This window comes from Hyaena hyaena, unplaced genomic scaffold, assembly GCF_003009895.1.
Source record: "Hyaena hyaena isolate Hyena2069 unplaced genomic scaffold, ASM300989v1 scaffold_274, whole genome shotgun sequence".
In the NCBI taxonomy this organism is placed as follows: Eukaryota; Metazoa; Chordata; class Mammalia; order Carnivora; family Hyaenidae; genus Hyaena; species Hyaena hyaena.
Genome location: NW_024080907.1, coordinates 229,975 through 253,029, shown reverse-complemented (window position 1 = coordinate 253,029; position 23,055 = coordinate 229,975). Strand labels below are relative to the sequence as shown.

Below are 23,055 nucleotides of genomic sequence, written 5' to 3'. Positions count from 1 at the left end.
CTTTCCCTGCATTTGAAACAATACCAGTTGCCTAATTTCCTAAACCTGTCCACACAAGGATAAAATGCAGTGCCAAGCTGAAACAGAGCGTTTCAGTTTTGCAAAATGATAAGACTGATAGAGATGGGTGGTGGTGACAGTTGCACAACAATGCAGATGTACTTAATGCCACTGAACTGTGCACTTAAAAATGGCTAAGATGGCAAATTTTGCCATCTTTATTTAAAAAAAATTTTAATGCTTTTATTTGTTTTTGAGAGACTGGGAGTGAGCAGGGGAGGGGCAGAGAGAGAGGGAGACACAGAATCCAAAGCAGGCTCCAGGCTCTGAGCTGTCAGCACAGAGTACAATGTGGGGCTTGAATTCAGGAGCCATGAGATCATGACCTGAGACGAAGTCAGACGCTTAACCGACTGAGCCACCCAGGCGCCCCATGTTTATTTTACCATAATTTTTAAAAAGTTAGGTCCACCCTACAGAAGAGAGCCTTCCCTGAAGCCTTGATACCTTTCCACAACATTCTTGATGACTATACCTCATAAAGTTTACCTGTTTTAAGTGTACAATTCCAAGATTCATAGTACATCCATGGAACTGTACAACCATCATGTCACTATAATCCATTTAAGAACATTTCCATCTCCCCCTCAAAATTCCTGGAGCCCATTTTCAGTTGTTTCTTATTTTCATCCCAGCCCCAGGCAACCACTAACTAAATTCTGTCTTTAAATATTTGTCTTTTCTGGACATTTCATATAAATAGAAGTCAACAATAGAAGTTTTTTCGTCTCTGGCTTCCTTAATTTACTATAACATTAAAATTTTTTAAAAATGTTTATTCATTTTTGAGGGACAGAGGCAGAACACAAGGAGGGAGGGGCAGAGAGAGAGGGAGACATGGAATCGAAAGCAGGCTCCAGGCTCTGAGCTGTCAGCACAGAACTTGATGTGGGGCTTGAACCCACGAACCGTGAGATCATGGCCTGAGCAGAAGTTGGGCGCTCAACTGACTGAGCCACCCAGGCACCCCACTATTACTTTTTTGAGGCTCATTCATATTGTGTATCTGTGTTCATCCAGGTTCATGCACGTATCAGTACTTGATTCCTTTTTATTGTCAAATAATATTCCCTTGTCTGGCTATACCACATTTTATTTACCAATTTATCGTTTGATGGACATTTGGGTTTTCCCTATTTTTTCACTATTATCAACAGTGCTGCTATGAACATTCATGGACCAATCTTTGTGTGGACATGTTTTCATTTCTCTTGGGTATGAGTAGAATTGCTGGGTCATTATGGGTCATAAGTTTTCAAGAAACTGCCAAACTGTTTTCCAAAGTAGCTGCCCCATTTACACTATCTTCACATTCTTGCCAACACAGGTTTGTGCCTGTCTTTCTGTTTGCTCCCTGTGTTCTTTATTTCTCTTTTCTTTTTCCTGCCTTCCTGTTGGTTACTGTACATTTTTTTAGAATTCCATTTTGATTTACCTAGAGTATATTTGAATGTATTTCTGTTTGTAGCTTTTGTTAGTTGTGGCTCTAGGTATTACATCATATATACATAACTTATCATTGTCCGTGTTTTTTCCAGTTCTAGTGGACTGAAGAAACCTTATGTCCCTCTATCCTCCCCAACTGATAATAGACTTTGAGAACCATATGAGGCAATGTTACAATTTTTGCTTCAACGGTCAAACACATTCAAAAAGCCAAGAGAAGAATGTCTATTACATTTATGCATTTTGTACTTTTCACTCCCCTTCCTTCCTCTCTTCCCTTTTTTCTCCCTCCCTCTCTCCCCCTCTTTCTTTCTCTTTCCTTCCTCCCTCCCTCCCTTCTTTTCTTCCTTCCTTCCTTTCTTCCTTCCTTCCTTCCTTCCTTCCTTTCTTTCTTTCTTTCTTTCTTTCTTTCTTTCTTTCTTTCTTATATTCCTCCTTTTATCATTTCCCTTCTATTTCAAGAACTACCTTTAGCCATACTTTTAGGGTAGCTTTGTTGGTGATAAATAATCTTGGTTTTCTTTCATTTGAGAATATTTTGATTTTCCCTTTTTTCCTTGAAGGATATTTTCACTGCATTTGGGATAATGAGTTGACAGTTCTTTTCAGCCCACTTCCTTCTGGCCTTTATGGTGCCTGACAAGAAAGACACTTATATTTGCATTGTCCATTTGTCTCTCTGTTGTTCAAATTGGGCTATTTCTATTGTTCTGTTTTCCAGTTTACTGATTCTTTCCTGTGTGCTCTCCATTCTGCTGCTGAGCCTTGTTTAGTTTTCTAGGGCTGCCATAAGAGACTACTATGAACTGAGTAAATTAAAATAACAGAAGCTTATTATTTTGATTTGAAGTTGGGCTAGAAGTTTGAAATTGGGGTGTTGACCCAGCCATATTCCGTCTGAAACCTGTAAGGGAGAATTTCTTCCTTGCTTTTTCTAGAGTCTGGTGTTTGCTGGCAATCTTTGGCATTCCTAGTTTGCAGATGCATCCCTCCAATCTCTGCCTCTGTTGTCACATGGCTGTCTTCTTTCTGTGGGTCTTTGTCCTTCTCTGAAAAGGATATCAGTCATATTGGGTTAGGAGCCCACCCTACTCCAGTATGACCTCCTCTTAGCTAATTGCATTGGTATGACTGTATTTCCAAATAAGGTCACATTCTGAGGTACTGCAGGTTTGGACTTCACTATACCTTTATGGGAGATATAATCCAACCCATAGCAAGCCATTCCATAGAATTTTTATTTTGATTGTTCTATTTTCAGTCATAAAATTTCCATTTGGTTCTTCTCTATATCTTCTATTTCTTTGTAGAGACTTTCTATTTTTTCATTTGTTTAAAGTGCTTATTTAATTGCTTGCTTAAATGTTCATTAAAGAAGTTTTAGTAAGACTGCTTTAAAATCCTTGTCAGATAATTCCAATGTCTTAGTCAGCTCAGGTATTTGCTGATTGTTTTTTCTCTTTCAAGTTGAGATTTTCCCGGTTCTTGGACGACAGGGGATTTTCAGTTGCATGCTGGACATTTTGGTTATTATGAGACTGGGTCTCATTTAAAACTGTTTTAGCAGGTCTCCTATGACAGTGGGTCAGTGGGGGAAGGTGAGAATGCCATCTTGCTATTTCCAGGTGGAGGCAAAGGGCCAGTTCTCCACTCAGCCTCTGTTGACACCTCAGGGGAGGAGGAACTTTCATTACTGTTGGGTAGGGGAGAAGTTCATGCTCCCCAGCAGGCTTCCACTGACATCACCCCAGCTGAGACAGGAAATGGTGACTTGTTGCTCATTTCACATGGCCTCTGTTACACTGCAGACCTGTCTCTATCACCAGCAGGAATTAAAACCTTGGACATCTCTGACAACTCCAGTGGGTGGTGGGAAGGTCTCTCTACACTGGGTGGAATGCAAGTCCAGGCATCCTATGGGGTACCCAGGGACATCATGGGAATGGCTACACCTTGTTATATGTGGGCAAGAGTGGAAGTCTGAAGTCCCTGCTTTGCCTTCCCTGACAGGTTTAGGATGTGGCCAATTTTTTCTAGTAGAGCAATTGTTTAAGAGTTTTCTGTTTTGGGGACACCTGGTTAGGTGTCTGACTCTTGATTTCAGCATCAGCCTCTGAGCCGAGAGCTTGGAGCCTGCTTGGGATTCTCTCTCTCCTTCTCTCTCTGTCCCACCCCACTAGTGCATATGCTCTTCTGTCTCAAAATAAATAAATAAACTTAAAAAAAAAAAAAGAGTTTTCTGTCTTGCTGCCCCTTTCCTGGTTCTTTGGCTAGAAAGAGAGGGCTTTTGTTCCTTTTTCTGTGACTGTTGGTGTTTTTGGATTGCCAGCTTCATCAGCACCTGGTTCGGGATACATGAGGCAAAAAGAAAACCTGGGAATTCCCTGCTGTGTCATTCTTTGGGTTGCAAAGTCCCTAACTAGTCTGTGCTCAGTCTCTCTACTTATCATGGTCTTCTTATGCTTGTTTTATGTCCATTGTCCAGAATTTTTAGCTATATCTAGTAGAAGGAATAGGAAGAAGTGTGTCTACTCCACATTTTCCCTGCCTTTCCTGATATTTGCTGCACCTAAGATAACAATATAGAATACTCAAGATGCTGCCATTTACCTCATAAAATGAGACAAATTAGATGAGAAGTATAGTACTATGGGAACAAAGCTAGTTTGTTCTCTCTGAATCATAACTTTAAGTTCAGTTTTAGTGGTCTTTACCTCCATCTTCTCTAAGTAGAAATGTAGGTTGGAAAATTAACTGAAGACAATGGACATTATCCTTGGCAATAATTCATGTTCACGTATGGTTATACACATTGTGATTTGAAGAACAAAAATGGAATCATTTGTTATCTAGGAAATCACTGAATCCTGATCAGCCCCTGATGAGAATGTTGAAAAAGTAGCCATGGGGAACATTGTGTTGGAAGTCATCCTCCATACTTTGGGTGAGTTAATTATAATCACTAATTTTCAGATGTGCACCACATGTACATCTCTTTCATGTGAAAACATTTTGAGATAGGCAGATCACTAACAGCATTACATTGTGTGATAACGTCACCAGCTGGCCATAGCAGTGTGACACAGTCATTTTAACTGAAATCCTTTTGGGGTAGGGAGGGGGAATTCATCATGGTGAAGCAATATCTGACATTCAAATAACATAAGTTGATTTTGGATTAGAAAATGGAAAATGTTACACAAGTGCAGAATATACATAAATCAGAACTGCCTGTAACCATTTCAAAGTTACAAGGTGAGGCAGAGATTATCTGGATTTTCATTTCCTGGAAGACGTGAAGGATGAAGCAGGTAGAGAAGCACAATACTGCTGGGTTTAGTGCACTGGCTGCAAAATGTTCAGAAACTAATTATGAATAGTTGCTGCCTTAAGCCATGTGCTCATAGAGTAACTTGTATTTTTCATTACTGATTAAATATATTATAGAGCCTGTACAGTTACTGAAATGCTCTGCATTTGACTGTAAAATTTAATACATAAAAGATAATGAACTGTCTCTAAAATACATTTTTTAGAAAACATTCTCATTCGGAGAAAGGACTTTATAGATCTGGCCTTTTCTCACAATGAGCAAAGTGTAATAATTTCTTTACTTTGGTAATAGCAGCACTGAGACCTCTGGGCAAAAATAACGAGAGTATACGGAATACAAAGAAATTAATCTGATTATTAGATTTGCTTAAATGTTGCAAAACAGGCATTGATTATAAATGAAATATTATATATTATAGTCCCTAAGTCAAGCAGGACAAAATGAAAATCTGGTGCTCTGAATTGTGATGGGCAGCTAGGGAAGAGCTTTAGGCTCTGCCACAGGTGTAATTTCAAAGAACTGAGTACTCAAAGAAGGACCAAAGCTCAGCATTCCTTCTTTATTCTCATTTTATATACTAACATAAAAAATAGTCACTGAAACTTGCCTCATTGAAGTTTTGGGATCTTGAAATTTCAATTTTAGCATCAAAAGTGTTTTGTGTATGCAACACAATTCCCCAGTGGGTTTGAAAAATTGACAAAAGAAATATGACCATTACATGACTGTAAGAGTTTGCTTGTTTGATTATAACCTGGGGTCAACACCACCAGATATCAGTCTATAAAGATTCCTTTACATACTTTTCAAATGTTCTTTTTGATTGATGAGGGTATTCAAAAAACTTTAAGTGCTGAGATTACAATGAGGGAAAACGAAGCCTTCACTAGTCACAATCCAATCAGACAATGGGCCCCGTATTAGTTATCTCATGCCGTGTAACAAATTATCCCCAAGGGAGCCTGGGTGGCTCAGTCAGTTGAGCATCAGACTCTTGATATCTGATTTCTGCTCAGGTCATGAGCCCAGGGTCGTGGGATCCAACTTCCCCACCCCATGCTGGGCGTGGAGTCTGCTTAGGATTCTCTCTCTTCCTCTGCCCCTCTCCCCTGCTTGCGTGGACTCTCTCTTTCTCTAAAATATATTTTAAAAAATATCCCCACATTTAACTGCTTAAAATGACATGTGTTCATTATCTCACACAGTTTCTCAGGACTAGGAATCACAAGATGCCTAGAGGGTGGTTCTGTTTCAGGATCTCTCAAAGGAATACAGTCAGGCTGTCACCTTTGACCACCTAAAGGCGGAAGAATCAATTTCCAAGCTTACTCATGTGACTGTCTATAGGCTTCTGATCTTTGCTAGCTATGGGCTGCAGTCTCAGTTCCTTGCCACACAGGCCTCTCCACAGGCTACCTGAATGTCCCCACGACATGACAGCTACTGTCTCCCAAAGTGAGTGATCTGAAGGAATCTCAAGGAAGGAAGCCACAGTCATTTTTAACTTAATCTCAGCAGTGATACAACATTATTTCTGCTTTATCCTACTGATCACCCAGACAAACCATGGTACAGTGTGGGAAGGGACAACACAAAGTTGTGAGTGCCAGGAGGTGAGGATCATTGTGGGCCATCTTGAGTGGTGTCCACCACAGATCCAGAGCAGATTTTACAGCATGGATTCACCTAGAACACAGGTTAAAGTATACCTCTTCTAAAAGCCATTCTTTATTATTGGGAACAAATTACATCTGAACCTACTAGTGATCATGCAGAAAGATCACAAGGGGCAAATGGAAACTTGATGACATTTCTCTGCCAAAGATACATAACCGCTCTGTGACTTGAGTCTACCAAGTATACTAAGCAATAACAATTCAAGTCTTAGTCACACTTTTTATGGGTATTAAGGTCCAAATTTAATTTCAGAAGTATGTATGATCTATCATATAGTCTTGAGAAGGGTAAAATATACAAGGAAGTAGTATAAAATAATATGTTTTTAGGTGGTTACCAATAATACGCATTTAAGAAGAAGGTTTTAAAACTTGGCTATGAAAGTTTGGAAAACAAGAGACTTTTCAGCTTTCTTATTTCTCAGCTTGAATAATTTAATTGGATTTTATAATATCAGTAGGAATCAATGACTGCTTTTAGCTTTTCTATTTTGGGTGACAGATAAGTCATATTGCATACTTCTGGTAGTAAATTGCCAGGTAGAGATACAATCATTAAAAGTTACTCTAAAAATTATTGGCTTTTTGTAAAAGAAATTTCAGATAGATTTTAATTTCAGAAAACCTTCTGAAGGGCTCCATATAAATCAGCTGTTTGAAACTCATAAATCATAAGGTACCTGGCCCAGGCAAAGCAAATACAGAGCATAGGGCATAAATAGCTGTACTGAACTTAAACAAATAAATAAACATCCAATTTAAAACCTGATATGATTTTTAATAATTAAACAACAGTCATCTGGTTAAGTCTGGACCTGTCTGCAGACTAGAAAGCCTATTTAAAAGGCAGAGTAGTGACAATAGATGACTTTTTCTCTCTCTTAAGATTCCACATTATCTATGCTTAGCTGTACCCTCAGCCATAGTCAAGGTATCTCTTAGATGCTCTGCCTTTCAGGGGAGGGAGGGAATTATTGCAGATCAGGAGATAGTGATTTTTCCCTGAGGAGGAAAAGACCCTGGGTAGTAGCGGGGGGCTGACTTGTTTTCAACCTAAGCTGCATAGTAGAATCAGAGTCTCTGGGGTGACACTCAGGTGCCTAATGTTTACTTAAACTCTCCAGGTGATTTCAACGTGCAGCCAAAGCTGAGAATCTTTGTCTTGGGACAGTGAATCTCATTTCAGCACCCATCAAAATCGTCTGGAGAGCATGTTAAAGTTACAGAATGCTGGGCCCCCATCCTTAGAGTTTCTGATTCAGTAGGTCTAGGGTGTGACCCAATAATTTGCATTTTTAACAGGTTCTCAGATGATACTACTGTTGCTGTTCTACACTTTGAGAATCAATTTTAGAGGAGTTCACCTCTCTTATACTTTTACTGGAGTTCAGCTGTGAGTGGGGCGTAGGGGCAGGGGTGAAAATTGGTAAAAGTTGAGGGCAGGTGCTACTAGTTTCCTCACTGTCCTGGCCCAACCCCCTTCCCAGCTGAAGGTGAACTGGAATCTACCACTGCATCGTGTCCCCCTTATTTTCTTAGCTTTTATTTTACAGAGTGAGAAAAGAAAGGTTCTTCAGCTGTCAGCTGAACGGCCAAAAGCTGGTTAGATGGCACTTAATGGGCCCATTTTAGCTGGCTTCTTTGCTCATTCATGCCTGTCAAGCTCTGCCCTCTCTTCAGTGCACTCTGCTCAGCCCACTTTCTCTCCTCCCCTGCCCCACCCCCAGTGCCCCTGCTTAGCAACGCGCTCGCCCGTTCAAAGCGTGAGGGGCGTGGGTCTCGGCGGAGCTTCGCGTGCTGCGCAGGCGCGAGGGGAGAGGCACTGGAGCCGCGGTCATGGCGTGCGTCAACCCCGTGGTAAGGAGGATCAGCCTGGCCCCTCGGCCTGTGATCCACCGGGTTCACGGTGGCCCGGCTCTACACACTCTTTCTTCCCTCCTGGCCCTTCACAGACTTTCAGAAGCCCTGTCCCTTAGTGGCCCCTACTGTGCTGGTCAGTGTTGGAGGAGGTCGAGGAGAACCAGTAACTCAGCCGGAAGTTGGGACTGGCTCCCAGGGGAGGAAGCGGGGCCTCTCCCCCCTCCCTCCTCAGCCTCACTGAGGCTGTCTGGAAGAAGTGGTTAGACCTGGAACTCACGTTCACGCTCTTAGTTTCCTGTGTGTTTAGAAAAATCTCTAAATTCAGTTGTACTCTAACTGCAGTTCTTAATTTTGGTATGGCCACTGTGGATTCTAAGCTATGTTATTTATCTGAAATAACAAGTGATGTGATCTTCCATGTTACTGCATATTTTTTGAGGTCTTGCCTACCTCCCCCTCCCCTCCATTTCCCCATCCTTCATCTTAATACTTAAATGTACCATTGGAATTAAACACCAGCATTGTTCTCCTATCCTTAGAGGTACCTAAACCACTCAATGAGAATTGACAGGCTAAATGGCACTTGTGAAATACTCTATCACTTTTAAAAACCTGAATTATCTTTAAAAACAAAAAAACAAGGATTCACCTTTATTTTCAGTTCACCTGAACAAATTTCACACTTGGTAAAAGATGGTGTGCTTGTCCAGATCTGTTATTTGATGGGTTTCAGGTATACATATGCAGCATAAAAGGGTCCATTTTTATTCTATTTTTTTTTAAATAGTTTATTGTCAAGTTGGTTTTCATATAACACCCATTGCTCATTCCCACAAGTGCCCTCCTCCATGCCCATCACCCCCCTTCTCCTCCCCCCACCCCCATCAGCCCTCAGTTTGTTTTCAACATTCAACAGTCTCTCATGGTTTGCCTCCCTCCCCCTCCCCCACTATGTTTCCCCTTCTTCTTCCCCATAGTCCTCTGTTAAGTTCCTCTTAATCCTCCTATAGGTGCAAACATATGGTATCTGTCCTTCTCTGCCTGACTTATTTCACTCAGCGTAACACCCTCAAGTTCCATCCATGTTTCTACACATGGTCAGTTTTCATTGTTTCTCATCGCCATGTAGTATTCCATCGTATAGATAAACCACATCTTCTTGATCCATTTGTCCGTTGATGGACACTTAGGCTCTTTCCATGTTTTGGCTGTTGTTGAGAGTGCTGCTATGAACATTGGGGTCCATGTGCCCCTATGCATCAGCACTCCTGTTTCAAAAGGGTCCATTTTTAGAGACATGTTATTATTTCAATGTGTATCCATTTTTGATGTTAATGTATTTTAAGGTATGTAAAATACTCAGGCTTGAATATAAGCTTACCATGTATACCATTTTATCTGATGATGAACCCTAAGGGAGGTGTGGATATATATATTTTTTTGATAGACAAGAGGTTAAGATGGATTTCCCAGACTATACATAGTTTTAATAAAGGTAACAGGGAAAGAATATAAAGACTAACTGTAGTTCCAGAAGAGAAAGTATGTTCAATACCTATTTTGGTTTTGAAAGATTGTGTTCTAATGGGTTGTTTTTGATGCCCTCTTATACTCTGAAAGTAGATCTTAAAAGAAGTTTTTAGCCCCCGGGAGTTTTTTCCTCTTGCTTTAAATGTGATCACACTAGCTGGGACTAACACTGAAGCCTCAATTTAGTATATGCCTTTATCAGGGTAAACGGTTTTCGAAGAAGCAACTAATCTAGGGCACTTAATCTTTAGTGGATATGCCTGTGAACAACATATTATTTAAATATTACTGATTGGTCTATTTATAAGCTTCCCCTGGATCTTTAAAAGGGTTAGCTTAAAATCTAGCTACTCTTGGTGTGAGCAGGGGTATTTAGAGTATCTACTGGGTAGTATGAAGGAGCAGTCTTCGAATGTCAGAGTTTTTATTGGCACAATCTTGTGGAAGGGTATGGTTCATTCATGTCCTCCCTACTTTCTCCTAGGACTCCTTTTCGGTGCAGTTGTACTTTTCCTTGGAAGCGGTTCAGAATATTTTTTTTTGGACTATGTATACTTTGAAAGTGGGGTAGGCTTTGGTTACTCTATCGTCAGTGCTTCTTCCGACCTTATGACTTGTAATTTATTTACATTTGTGGAAGTAATAAAGTGAACTCTATAAAAAGTCCTTTGGCCTTTGAGAAAAAAAGTAAATTGAAGACAGAGGTTGATTTCCATCTGCTTTAAATTAATTTCCCTTTTTAAAAGGAGGAGGGGGGTTAAATTTGAACAGAAAAACCAAGTAACCCAACTGTAACCTAACCTCTTGATAAGATTATTGTCTCATTTGATTGTGAGACTATGGGTCAGAAGCGGACACAATTTATGGACAGCTGAAACTATATTGGGGGTAGATGGCACTTAGTAAATATCGTTATGGCAGTTTCTCTTTAAAGCATAAGAAAGTGTATACTGTGTGTCTTTTAAGGCTGAATACATTCAAACTTGAGAGTTTAAAATGTTAACAATTGCTTTTATGTAGCCTAAACTCTATAGATCTGTAATTGAAGATGTAATTGAAGGAGTGCGGGATCTCTTTGCTGAAGAAGGTGTAGAGGAACAAGTTTTAAAAGACTTGAAGCAGGTTTGTAGACAATACAAGTTTCCTTTTTTGTTTTTTTCATCTTAAGAAACTGATAAATTATAGGTTTAACCCCTTAATTGTTTGACCCCTTAATTGCCATCGGCTGACTTTTTTTTTTTTAAAAAAACGTTTATTTCTAAGAGAGTATAAGCAAGGGAGAGGCAGAGAGAGAAGGGGTACAGAGGATCTGAAGTGGGCTCTGCACTGACAGCAGCGAGCCTGATGTGGCTTAATGTTTCATTTATTTTTAAAAAGCAAACATTTTTTTCTCTGCAGCTCTGGGAAACCAAGGTTTTGCAGTCGAAAGCAACAGAAGACTTCTTCAGAAATAGTACCCATTCACCTGTGTTCACCCTTCAGTTGCCAAACAGCTTGCACCCAACATTACAGTCATCAACAGGTTGGATACAGCTAGTAAATTAGAACTGTTTGGATCTTCAGAACAAATTCTCATTTTTAAAAATTTTTTGATGTTTATTTATTACTGAGACAGAAACAGAGAATGAATGGAGGAGGGGCAGAGAGAGAGGGAGACACAGAATCCGAAGCAGGCTCCAGGCTAGCTGTCAGCACAGAGCCTGATGCGGGGCTTGAACCCACGAACCGTGAGATCATGACCTGAGCTGAAGTCGGACACCTAACCGACTAAGCCACCCAGGCGCCCCAGAAGAAATTCTTATTTGATGGTGGTTTTGAATTAGGGTAATGTTCTTAAGGTGAGAGGGCTTGGACCTCAGAATCATTACTGTTAAGTAAACATAATAAATCATCATCCCGTGGAATTATTGGCAACAAAGTTAGGTTATTCAAACTAGTTTTTTTTTTGTTTTTTGTTTTGAAGTCTACAGAGGTGACCAAGTGTTACTTTGGAGAAACAAGTTACATAGTTTAAGGCCTCTGGAGAGTACCCATTGGTTATTTCAGAGAATTCGGTTGGGTTGAGTCAAGGAGTAAACCAGTCCCCATTGCTGAAAAGCAGAGGGAAGAATGGGTGGTGCCATGGTTGTGCGTTCTTTCTCTCTTGCTTGTTGTTTATATTAAAAATCTGCTCTTGTTTTGGAAGCAAATGGAGAGTTAACATGGATACAGAGGTTATTCAGACTACCTCACTGTTTTGGAAATTCTATAACCGTGGCTAGAAATTCACCCTACACGTTTTGTCTTTATTCTTAGACTTTATCTAAACCTCTGTTTTTAAGGGCAATAATTTCCCATATTCTGCATATCAATTTAAACTGGAAAAAAGTAGCTAAGAAGAGATAAACAATGCTGTGATGCCTTTATTCTTTTCTGATTTTTACAATCTATGCTATCCTAATGTGTATGTGTGTTTATATGTCTGCGTGCAGACACACACAGACATAGGTTTTGTTGAGGTTAGCTGAAATTAAATAGATTAATGTCTGCAGGAAGTAAGGGTAGATTTTGGATTAGAGTGTCAGTAATAACTAGATTGTTGCATCCTTGGGAAAATGCCAAAGGAAATCAAATGGGCCAAGGGGGAGAGAAAATAGTAAGGAGGCTAGTACCTTCTTCATTACAAATGAGAATTTAAGTGTGGCAGCAATTATAACTTATAAAAATGAAACAAGTTAATAATATTGAATTACCAAACATAGCTTTTATCTAATGCTATGCTTATAAAGTATAACTTTGCTCTGTAAGAATTAACCATGGCAGTTTTAACCAAGTTGAAGCATGGAAACATTTTACATCAGTTACTAGGCTTTGGTTATGCTTTTGTTTTCAACTATTTTATTAGGTTAGTCCTTTTATTTCTCTATTGAAATAACATTCTTTGTTCTTGAAGAACTTCAAAGATGTTTTACCAAGGGGTGACTTGGAGAGTGGCCAGCGTGGAGGAGTAAAAGACTTGACTGTCTTTTATCAAAAGCAGTTAACACTTTTCAGGTTCTTTGTCATTCAAAATTGCAATACTTGATTTTGCCGCAAGATGGTAATATTACCAGTGATTTAAATCACAAAATAGTCTTGCAACTAATATGTCTGGCTGGCTTTCACTCAGCACTTGATTCTTATTCTCTGTCTTGAAAGTTAGAATAATAGAAATAATTACATTTAAACAAGACAGTTTTTATTCTCTTCTACATCATTTATAATGAAAAGGTTTCGGAGGAAGTACATGTATCCTTTAAAAATGCATTACACGCCTTGTTTTTATCCCTCTTCTTTTCTGGGTTCCCTACAATAAGAATCTTAAAGTAAATAGCCTCATAAAATTGAAGCACTTCTTAATTATACCTTCTCATTGTGTGCTTTTAAAGGCCTGATTAAAATAACCCAAACTAACTTACTTCTACAACCTTTTTATCTCTTGATAACAAGTTCAAATTAAACTACAATGGAGTAAGTCATTTGCCTTTGTTCCAGCTTTGAAGATTTTTGCCCTGTTTTATTTTCTTTGTATTATCCATTTGCTTAAAAATTTCCTTTATCTTCAATTATCAACCTTTTTTTGGTCTCAGGACCCCTGTATACTGTTAAAATTGAGGACCTCAAAGAGCTTTTTTTTTTTTTTTTTTTTTTTAATGAAGGTTGTAAGTGTCTATTTACCATAATAGAAATTAAAGCTAAGAAATTTAGGGGCACCTGGGTGGCTCAGTCGACTAAGTATCTGACTCGATCTCTGCTCAGGTCTTGAGCTCATGGTTGTGAGTTCAGCATGGAGCCTACTTAAAAAAAATAATAATAAAGCTGAGAAATATTTTTTAAAAAGTTGGTTTATAAATTAAAAAATTGATCATATGTTAACATAATATATATTTGTTAAGAGTAAGTATTTTCCAGAATAAAAAAATATTTAATGAGAGGTGTGGTGGTGTTTTACTTTTCTGCAAATCTCTTTAATATCTCCTATCTATATCTGAATTGTCTGTTGAGATAGGTGGTTTTGGCTAAAGTATATGAAGGAAACTGAGCCTCCCATAGATATATAATTGGAAAAAGAGGAGTATTTCAGTAGCATTTTCACATAACTTGATACTACACTAAAACTCAACAAGTGGTAGTTTCTGAGAACTTAGCTGCAGGGTAGAATCTGAAACTTTACCAAAAGACTTTTTGTAATGTTAGAGTTCATTACACTTTGAATGACTCTTGAAGCTGTGTGTAATTTTGTAACATACCTTGCTTATTTGGAAAAAAACTGGCTCACTGAGTTATGCAAGATTAAAAAATCATATTAATATCTCCACATATTTCATTAGAAAAGTGTTTAAGTATTGGAAAGCTATCAAGCTTCTTGTGGTGGATATAAGGTTTACAAAATTAAGATTTGGGGATGAAAGCTTGAATTTTATGATTGCCCGACAAATACTGTCAGTTTCCTCGAGGTGATGGACAACTTAGTTCATTTTCAAAAAAACTGTCTGCCGAATATCCATGTCTGAATAACTGTAGTTTGTGTCATACTTTGAAGTAAAACAGTGTTTCTTAATACAAAGAGGCTAGATCAGCTCCCAACTTAAAAGCACCAGAGCTTTTCTGTGTACTTCCTTGTACCGGTGTATGCTGCAGAAATGCTTAATGTGTTCTTCCACTTTCATCCCACAGAATATTAAAGGGATGTACACTTGGGTGTTGGAATTTCATAAAAATAATTGCTTATGGTTGCATTAAGGAACTTCTTTAGTTGAACAGTTTTATTGTTGCTATTATTTTTTTGTCTTTTTTTTTTTTTTTTTTTTTTTTTTTTTTNCCAGGTCAGGTTTGGTGCTGCTGCCTTAATTCATGCTAAGGTGCCTTCATTTTTACTCATCAGTGCTTTGCGCTGTAAGTGCAAAACAAATTTAGTGAGAGATGGAAAAAATGAAATTTGTATTGTTTTGGTATTATATGAATAGTTTTGACTTTGTGGACACCGTGACTTTGTGGACACATCTCATGGATCCCCAGGAGTTTGCGTAGTCTAATTTGTGTGAACTGTTCTATTTTTCGGGTGATTATATATAGTTTATAATCCACTTTTTAAAGAAGACCTAATTTTTTTTAGAACTTTACATTGGCAACAAATTTAGGAGAAGGGATAGAGATTTCTCATATACCTTTTATCCCCCATTCATGCATAGTCTTTTCAATTATCAACATCTCCCACTGAAGTGGTACATTTGTTACAATTGATGAACCCCACTGACACATCCTAAATGCCCAAAGTCCATAGTTTATATTATCACTCTTGGTGTTTCATGTCTTAGGTGTTTATGCAAATTTATAATGACACATATCCATCATTATAGTATCACACTGAGTATTTTCATTTTCCAAGAAGTCTGTGCTCCTCCCTGTCATCCTTTCCTGCCTCACTGACTCAGGGCAACCATTGATATTTTTACTGTCTCCATAGTTTTGCCTTTTTCATGTTGGAATCATGTAGAATGTAGCCTTTCCAGATTGGCTTATTTCACTTAGGAATAGGACTTTAGGATTCCCTCATGTCTTTTCCTGGCTTGATAGCTCATTTCTTTTCAGCATTGAATAATAATCCATTTTCTGGATGTGCCACCGTTTATTTAATGTTCACCTGCTGAAGCACGTCTTGGTTGATTGCTGCCAAGTTTTGACAATTAGGAATAAAGCTGCTATAAGCATTTTTGGGGAGGTTTATCTGTAGATTTAAGTTTTCAACTCCCAAGGAGAGTGCTTGCTAAGTTGTATGCTTAGTTTTGTAAGCAACCGCCAAATTGTCTTCTAAAGTGACTGTACCATTTTACATTCCCAATGGCAATAGAGAGAGCTCCTGTTGATCTAGATTCTTGCCAACATTTGGTGTTATCAAGTCTCCTTGATTTTGTCCATACTAATAGGCACGTAGTGGTATCTCACTGTGAAATTTGCATTTCCTTGATAACATGATTTGGAGCATCTTCTATGCTTATTTGCCATTTGTATATTCTTTGAAGTGTCTGTTTAGGTCTTTGGCCCATTTTTAATTTGGTTGTAGTTGAGTTTTAAGAGTTCTTTGTGTATTTTGGATAACAGCCCATTATCAGATAAGTATTTTGCATTTTTCCCCCAACCTGTGACTTTTAATATTATCCTGACATTGTCTTTTGCAAAGGAGTTTAAAAATTTTTTAAGTTTGTTTGCGTATTGAGAGAGAGAGAGAGAGAGAGAATGAATCCCAAGCAGGCTCCACACCATCAGCACGGAGCCCAGTGTTGGGCTCCAATTCCCAAACTGTGAGATCATGACCTGAGCTGAAATCAAGAGTTGGGTGCTTGACTGACTGAGCTGCTCTGGAATTTTATATTTTAACGAAGCCCTGTTTCAGTTATTACTTTGATGGAGTGTGCCTTTGGTGTCGTCTCTAAAAAGTCATTGTCATGTGATCATCTAAATTTTCTTCTATCTTCTAGGAATTTTGTAGTTTTGCATTTTACATTTAGGTCTGATCTATTTTCAGTTAATTTTTGTGAAGGGTGTAAAGTCTGTGTAGTTTGTTTTTTGCATTGGATAGCCAGTTGTTAGAGCACCATTTGTTGAAGAGAATATCTTTGTGCCACTGTATTGCCTTGGCTCCTTTGTTAAAGACCAGTTGACTATATTTAGGTGGGTCAGTTTCTTGGCTCTTTGTTCTGTTCCATTGATCTGTTTGTCTGTTCTTTTGCCAGTGCCAACATCGTCTTGATTTTTGCAGCTTTCTAATCATGAAGTGGGGTAGTATCAGTCCTCCAACTTTGTTTTTCTCTTTGAATATCATGTTGGCTATTCTGGGTCTTTTGCTTGTAGTCCACTTTTGACAGAGAAATGGGATTCCACTAATAATAACCTCAGAATGATAGGTATGTACTAGGACTGTCCTGGGTAAACTGGGACATGGAGACACTTTGTCCATGATTGCCCTATTTCTAGGGAAGTTCAAATCAGTCTGTGCTATTTGGTATTCATGTCACAGTCTTTTTGATGAATCACATTAGTCATTGTGGGAATAAGACAAGGAAAATTGGAATTTTGAGAGGTTTGTCATGCCTTTCATCTTTGAGCATTAAAACTCCCAAATTTCAGGTACAAACTATATGTCCAGTTGTTCCAAAACTTAAATCTGGTGAAAATTTCAGCAGTGCTGTTGGTTCTTGATGTGAATCGAGTTAGAATATTCAGTTTGGTTATCAGGAGACATGCATATGGTAATGAGTAGTGACAAAGAAGAATATTGACCAGTTTTTGCACTTCTTGAGTCATGTGACTTGGATATTAAGATTTGGAATGGTTCAAAGCAGGACCAAGAACTGTGAAATTACTGCCTTAATGTATCAAAAACTTTTTGGTGTGTAGGAAAAAATACACTAGTAATGGTATTAGGTAATATCTTTTTACAGAATTTCTTAAATTACATTTGTGGGATCAAATTATTTCTATATTGTAAAGCCTATTGTTTGGGGAATCTAATATTTCTAGAATATATACATGAAGACCAAAATTCTAACATTTTAAGTTTTAAGTAAAAACACATATTCAGTTAAAAGTTAATTGGTTATTGAAACCATCTTGAATATTTTAAAAAGCATGTTTCAGGCACATATAATGGTATATATAATTTGTGAAACTATGTAAATGGTGCAATTAGTATCAAATTAAGTAGGAGCTGTAAGAAACTTCACTATAAAAGTGTTCAAAGCTTTTATTCTGATGGCTATAAAGGCCTCTTAAAACTCTCTTATAGCTCTGTTTGATTTATGTAAGTATAGAAAATTATCCTTTTGGATTTATTGCAAGGTATTTAAAAGAGGGCGATTGTTGCTATTTTTCCTCAAGAAATTCATTTAATTGCTTCAGACAGTGTATTAACAGATTTTTGTTTCCTCTCAGGCTATGGCTTCAGCTGTACCAGCTTAAGCTCCGCTCACTTCAGCTAATTAAGACTAATACTATTGTGTTCTTGCCACACCACTTCTTTCTAATTGAGCCTTTCTAAAAGTATGCCTGTTAATAAGCAAAGCCATAGATGAACAGAGGATAAAAATAATTTTCTACTTCATTAATCATCAATCTCTGTAGCTTCACTTCTGTTGTCTTAATGTGGAAAGAATGGTTAGGTTAAAGAAAATACTTGCTCTTCTGAACTTCTTTATGATGGAGTCATTCTAGTATCAAAAGTAGATCTCTGGGACAATTTAATGTGGTATGTGAAAAAAGACCATAATAAACATTACATTTAATGTATATGTGCTGCATAAACATGCTAAGATGTTCTTATTTTTAATAGAATATCATTTTGCCTTTTCTTTAAGAGTCATGTTCAGCTAGGTAAAATGATCCTTGGGGCAAAGTTTAAGGTTACTTTGGTGAACTGAGGTCTTTTTCTGTTGGAGTTACTATTTGTTCTTGACACTTATTTTTTTAATGCTTACATTCACAATCATTAGGCCAGCCTTTTAGCTGTATTATAAACAAAGGGATAGCCAAGAAAATTGGTAGATAATAAAGAAGAGATATATGAGAGGGCAGCTTTAATGCAGGTTGGCTTGATGTTCTCCTAAGAATTTGTTCTCTTGTAATTTGCTTAGTAGTCACATTTGTTTCATGCAAAGACGTCTATAGACATGTTCCTAATCATTTTTCCTAACACTTTGTAGCTGTGCTGGTTTATTTGGCCAAAGTATTGTAAATCACTTTTCATGAAATGTAAATTCTTTTTTTTTTTTAATGTTTATTTTGAGAGAGAGAGAGAGAGAGAGAGAGAGAGAGAGCGAGCGAGCATGAGTACACACATGAGTGGGGAAGGGGCAGAGAGTGATGGAGAAAGACAGAATACCAAGCAGGCTCCACACTGTCAGCACAAAGCCCAGCATAGGGCTTGATCTTCTGAACCATAAGATCATGACCTGATCTGAAATCAAGAGTCAGCTGCTTAACTGACTGAGCCACTTAGGCACCTCTGGAGATTCTTTTGAGTCTATAAAATTTAGAATGGTTTATCTTGGGGTACATATTTTTGCTCAATAGTACAGTCTTTGGAAATGTGCTACTTGAATAAATAGTACTTTTTCTTCCCAGTGAAAAGTTGTTAGGGAGATTTAGTGCTACACTGACTTAATAAAAACAACCTAGGTATTTTCTTATGGAGTTCTATACTACAGTATACTTGATTACAATGAGATATTTTCTTTTGGTACAAACAAAATAGGTTTGTTGTAAAGTCTTTATCTGAAGCTGTTGGGGAAAAATATAATTAAATTCTTTTACCTCACTTGGAATTAGGAATTTTGGAATTCACCATGGTCAAACATGTTAGTGATGGAAAAAGGTTTTTAAAAATAAGCTATACTTAGCAATTTTATTAAATTGGTAAATTGGATGTATAATGTTTATTTTGTTTTCTGTACAGCATCATTAGTTATTCCTGCTGGTAGACCTCTTCCCAGTTTTACTACAGCAGAACTGGTATGTAGCTTATTTAGGATATATTTTAAATGTATGCCTCACTTTTAGTGAATGGTCACAGAAGGCTGGGCATAGATGTAATTCACATTCCCTCAGGTGAATGGGAAAGGGTATATTCAGGGATGGGGAGACAGGAAAAACCTCTATAACGTAGATGTTGCAAAAACTCTGGAGTTTCAGCATTGACGTTTTCTTTATCAACTTGTCCTGTCTTCCAGAGTAGTTGTTAGTATCTGCCAAGGTTAGGAAATTTCTGAAGTTAAATTCTATGGAGCTTTAACACACCGTATAATGTTATATGCCGAGGAGATCCTGAATGGATGATTTTGGTGTTTTATTTTGTGTTTTTTTTTTAACCCAAGTTGAGCCACATAATAATTCTTTTTATTTAAGTGGAATATTTTGGTCATTTTTTACCTTTCTGTTGTAGAGGTTTAGAGTATAGTTTTCCCCCCTAAGATTTTGGGCAGAAAATTAAATTATAACTTGTATCTAGAAAATTGAGTAGTTTTCAGGTGGAGAAAAATAGCACTTTTTCTCTTTTAGCTTTCTTCCATGCTTCTGATTGTATATAATCTACTGGTTTTCATTTTCTTTCAACCTTCTTTTTGAGGCAAAAGGTTTGGTGGGCCATTAATTTCCATGTCTTCATTAAAAACAAAGCCATAGCCCTTATAGGATTTTTGGGAAGAATGGTGCTGCTTTTGGTAAGAGACCAAAGAAAAATATCTCTGCCTTTGAAATGTTTGGAACTATTTGTGCTCCAGATTAAAGAAGTAATATACTTGTAAACAGTAAAAACAAATCTATAAAGTAAAAAGTAAAAGAGCCCTGCGGTATTGTACCCCAGAGACAACCGTTTTAACTGTTTGAGGTATATCCATCTAGCCTTCTTTGATGAAAGTTAATTTTCAGGGTAAAAGTAGGCTCATTCTCTGGACTGTTTGTGTAATTTTTAAAAAATATTTATATTTGAGAGACAGAGCGAGTAAGTGAGCAGGGAAAGGGCAGAGAGATGGAGGCAGAATATGAGGTAGGCTCCAAGGTCTGAGCTGTGAGTTGTCAGCACAGAGCCCGATGAGGGGCTCCAACCCATGAGCAGTGAAATCATGACCTGAGCCAAAGTCAGATGCTCAACTGACTGAGCCACCCAGGTGCCCCTGTAAATTTTTTTTTTTTTTTTTTTTTTTAGTGATACAGGTGGATCCTTTTCATTGTCAGTTAAATATTGATTAACCATAGTGGATATACCACAGTTTCATTGATCTTTTGTTAATGGACATTTAAATTATTTTATTTTTTTCTGATATGACGTTCCATTGATTATACTTGCAGATCTGTTTTTGTGAATTTGTGTGATAATCAGGTAATCAGGATATATTCCTAGATGTGGAATTTTTGGGTCAAAGATTACACATTTTTAATTTTCTTATATATTGCAAAATCGCTCTCTGAAAGGATAGCACACACACACTCATGTAAGCAGCTGTCTGAGAAAACTGCTTTTTATCACGTGTTTACCAACATTGAATGTTGTTCATCAGTCCTTTCAAATATTTGCATGTCTGGTAGGCAAAAACTTTTTTATCTTTTGATTTAGTATCAAAAAATGGAAAACTGAGGTTTAATTACTCTAAAATGAAAATTCTACACGATTGTATTATCTAATTTAAAATATCAGTAGCGATCAGCTTACTGACTAGCGGAGTCTGTGAACAGCTGTGGTCCTGGTACCTGACATTTTGAGAATCACTGACTCAGGCAAAGCTGTGTAGTGGGCACGTTATATGAGTCAGTGTTCCTGCTGTTTACTAAGACGTACTGGCTTCATTGCTAATAGCTGTAGAACAGAATTCCTTTTATCCTTGCTGAGATAATCCAAGTCAAAAATTGAAAAGCAGTTTTATTCAGAGAACTTAGCCCTAGTGTTAAGTGTTGTCCAGCCATCATCCTTTGATCCTGAATCAGATTATGTTTTTACCCTCACGGTATGAGGAGAAAAAGTTGTAAGGTAAGCCCTTTTCTAACTTTCTAATTAAGTTTCTCCTTTCTAGGGCACCTCAAACTCTAGTGCAGGCTTCAGTTTTCCTGGTTATCCTATTCCTGTACCAGCGGGTGTGACACTGCAGACGGCATCTGGTAAGAGTGCAGCCCCAAATAATTGCTTTTAGCATCGGTGCTGACTACTGGGTATTCATTTTCATGAATTTTTTTAAAATGTTTTATTTATTTCTAGGAGAGAGAGAGAAACAGCGTGAGCAGGGGAGGGTCAGAGAGAGAGGGAGTCACAGACTGAAACAGGCTCCAGGCTCCGAGCTGGCAGTCAGCACAGAGCCCGACGCGGGGCTCGAACCCACGAACCGCGAGATCATGACCTGAGCGAAAGTCAGACGCTTAACCGACTAAGCCACCCGGGCGCCCCTCATTTTCATGATTTTTAATAAACTGTATGCTGGAAGTCACTGAAGTTAAAGGAAATTTTAATACAACTTATTTTAAGAGTAATACTAAAAGGTGCTTATTACTGTTATGGAGGCATTCTGCCATAAAAGACACTGTAGCAGGCCGTCCTGTAACTTATTCCCCGTTCTCTTTCCTAACCTCATGTAAGACGCTTTATATATGTTTCTCTGGTTCAGGGCAATTTTGTAAATCTCGGCATGGAGCGCCTGGGTGGCTCCGTCAGTTAAGTGCCTGACTTTGGCTCAGGTCACGATCTCACAGTTCATGGGTTTGAGCCCCACGTCAGGCTCTGTGCTGACAGCTCAGATTCTGTAGCCTGCTTTGGCTCCTGTGTCTCCCCTTCTCTCTGTCCCTCCCGTGTTCACGCTCTCTCTCTCTCTCAAAAATAAATAAATATTTTAAAAAGTTTGACAAATCCAAAATAACATGTCTGTGTCCCTGCTAGCTCTAATCAGGAAAAACTAAACATTACCTTGATCAACCTATGCCTCCGTTCTTACTGGAGATTGTATAGTATAATAGAAAGAATATCCAAGAAGTTTGGAGATTAATCAACCTTTGGTTTTCAGAATACTGTCCTTGTTTTCTTTAAAGTATATTTGAGAGAGAGAGCTCACACATGTGGGGGGAGGGCAGAAAGAGAGGGAGGGGCAGAGAGAGAGGAAGAGAGAGAATATCAAGCCCATTGAGGGGCTCTAACTCACTAACTGTGAGATTATGACCTGAAGTGAAATCAAGAGTTGGCCCCTTAACCAACTGAGCCACTCAGGCACCCCAGAGTACTGTTTCTGAATTTGAAGGAGAATCATACCTGTTCTTGAGGTTGTTGCAAAGTTTAAAGCACCTAACTTCGTGCTCAAAAAAATAATTTCTTCCTCCTCCTTTTTAGTGTTATTTTACTTTATTAATTTTTTAAATGTTTATTCATTTTTTGAGAGAGAGAGACAGAGAAAGAGGCAGAACACAATTGGGGAGGAGGGGCAGAGAGAGAGGAAGACACAGAATCTGAAGGAGACTCTAGGCTCTGAGCTGTCAGCACAGCCTTGTTGATAGCCTTGTTCGGATAGCCTTGTTACATGGTATATCTTAAACATCTGAAATATATTCTCTATGATTATGTTTGTTAAAATCCCAGTATGGGTTGGTAACATTGTAATTTAT

At 38.1% G+C, this 23,055-nt stretch overlaps 1 protein-coding gene across 2 annotated transcripts in view; it reads left to right on the top strand.

Annotated features, from left to right (window-relative positions):
• Positions 1 to 8,327: 8,327 nt before the first annotated feature.
• GTF2A1L (general transcription factor IIA subunit 1 like) overlaps positions 8,328 to 23,055 on the top strand; it is a 42,462-nt gene continuing 27,734 nt past the window's right edge. The window contains exons 1-5 of one of the 2 annotated variants that reach the window (XM_039245932.1): positions 8,328 to 8,373; positions 10,927 to 11,028; positions 11,305 to 11,428; positions 19,376 to 19,431; positions 21,486 to 21,570. In XM_039245932.1, the coding sequence (XP_039101863.1) occupies positions 8,353 to 8,373; positions 10,927 to 11,028; positions 11,305 to 11,428; positions 19,376 to 19,431; positions 21,486 to 21,570 (388 nt within the window). In that variant the 5' untranslated portion in view covers positions 8,328 to 8,352. The remainder of the gene's footprint in view (positions 8,374 to 10,926; positions 11,029 to 11,304; positions 11,429 to 19,375; positions 19,432 to 21,485; positions 21,571 to 23,055) is intronic. The other variant, XM_039245933.1, reaches the window with a different exon arrangement.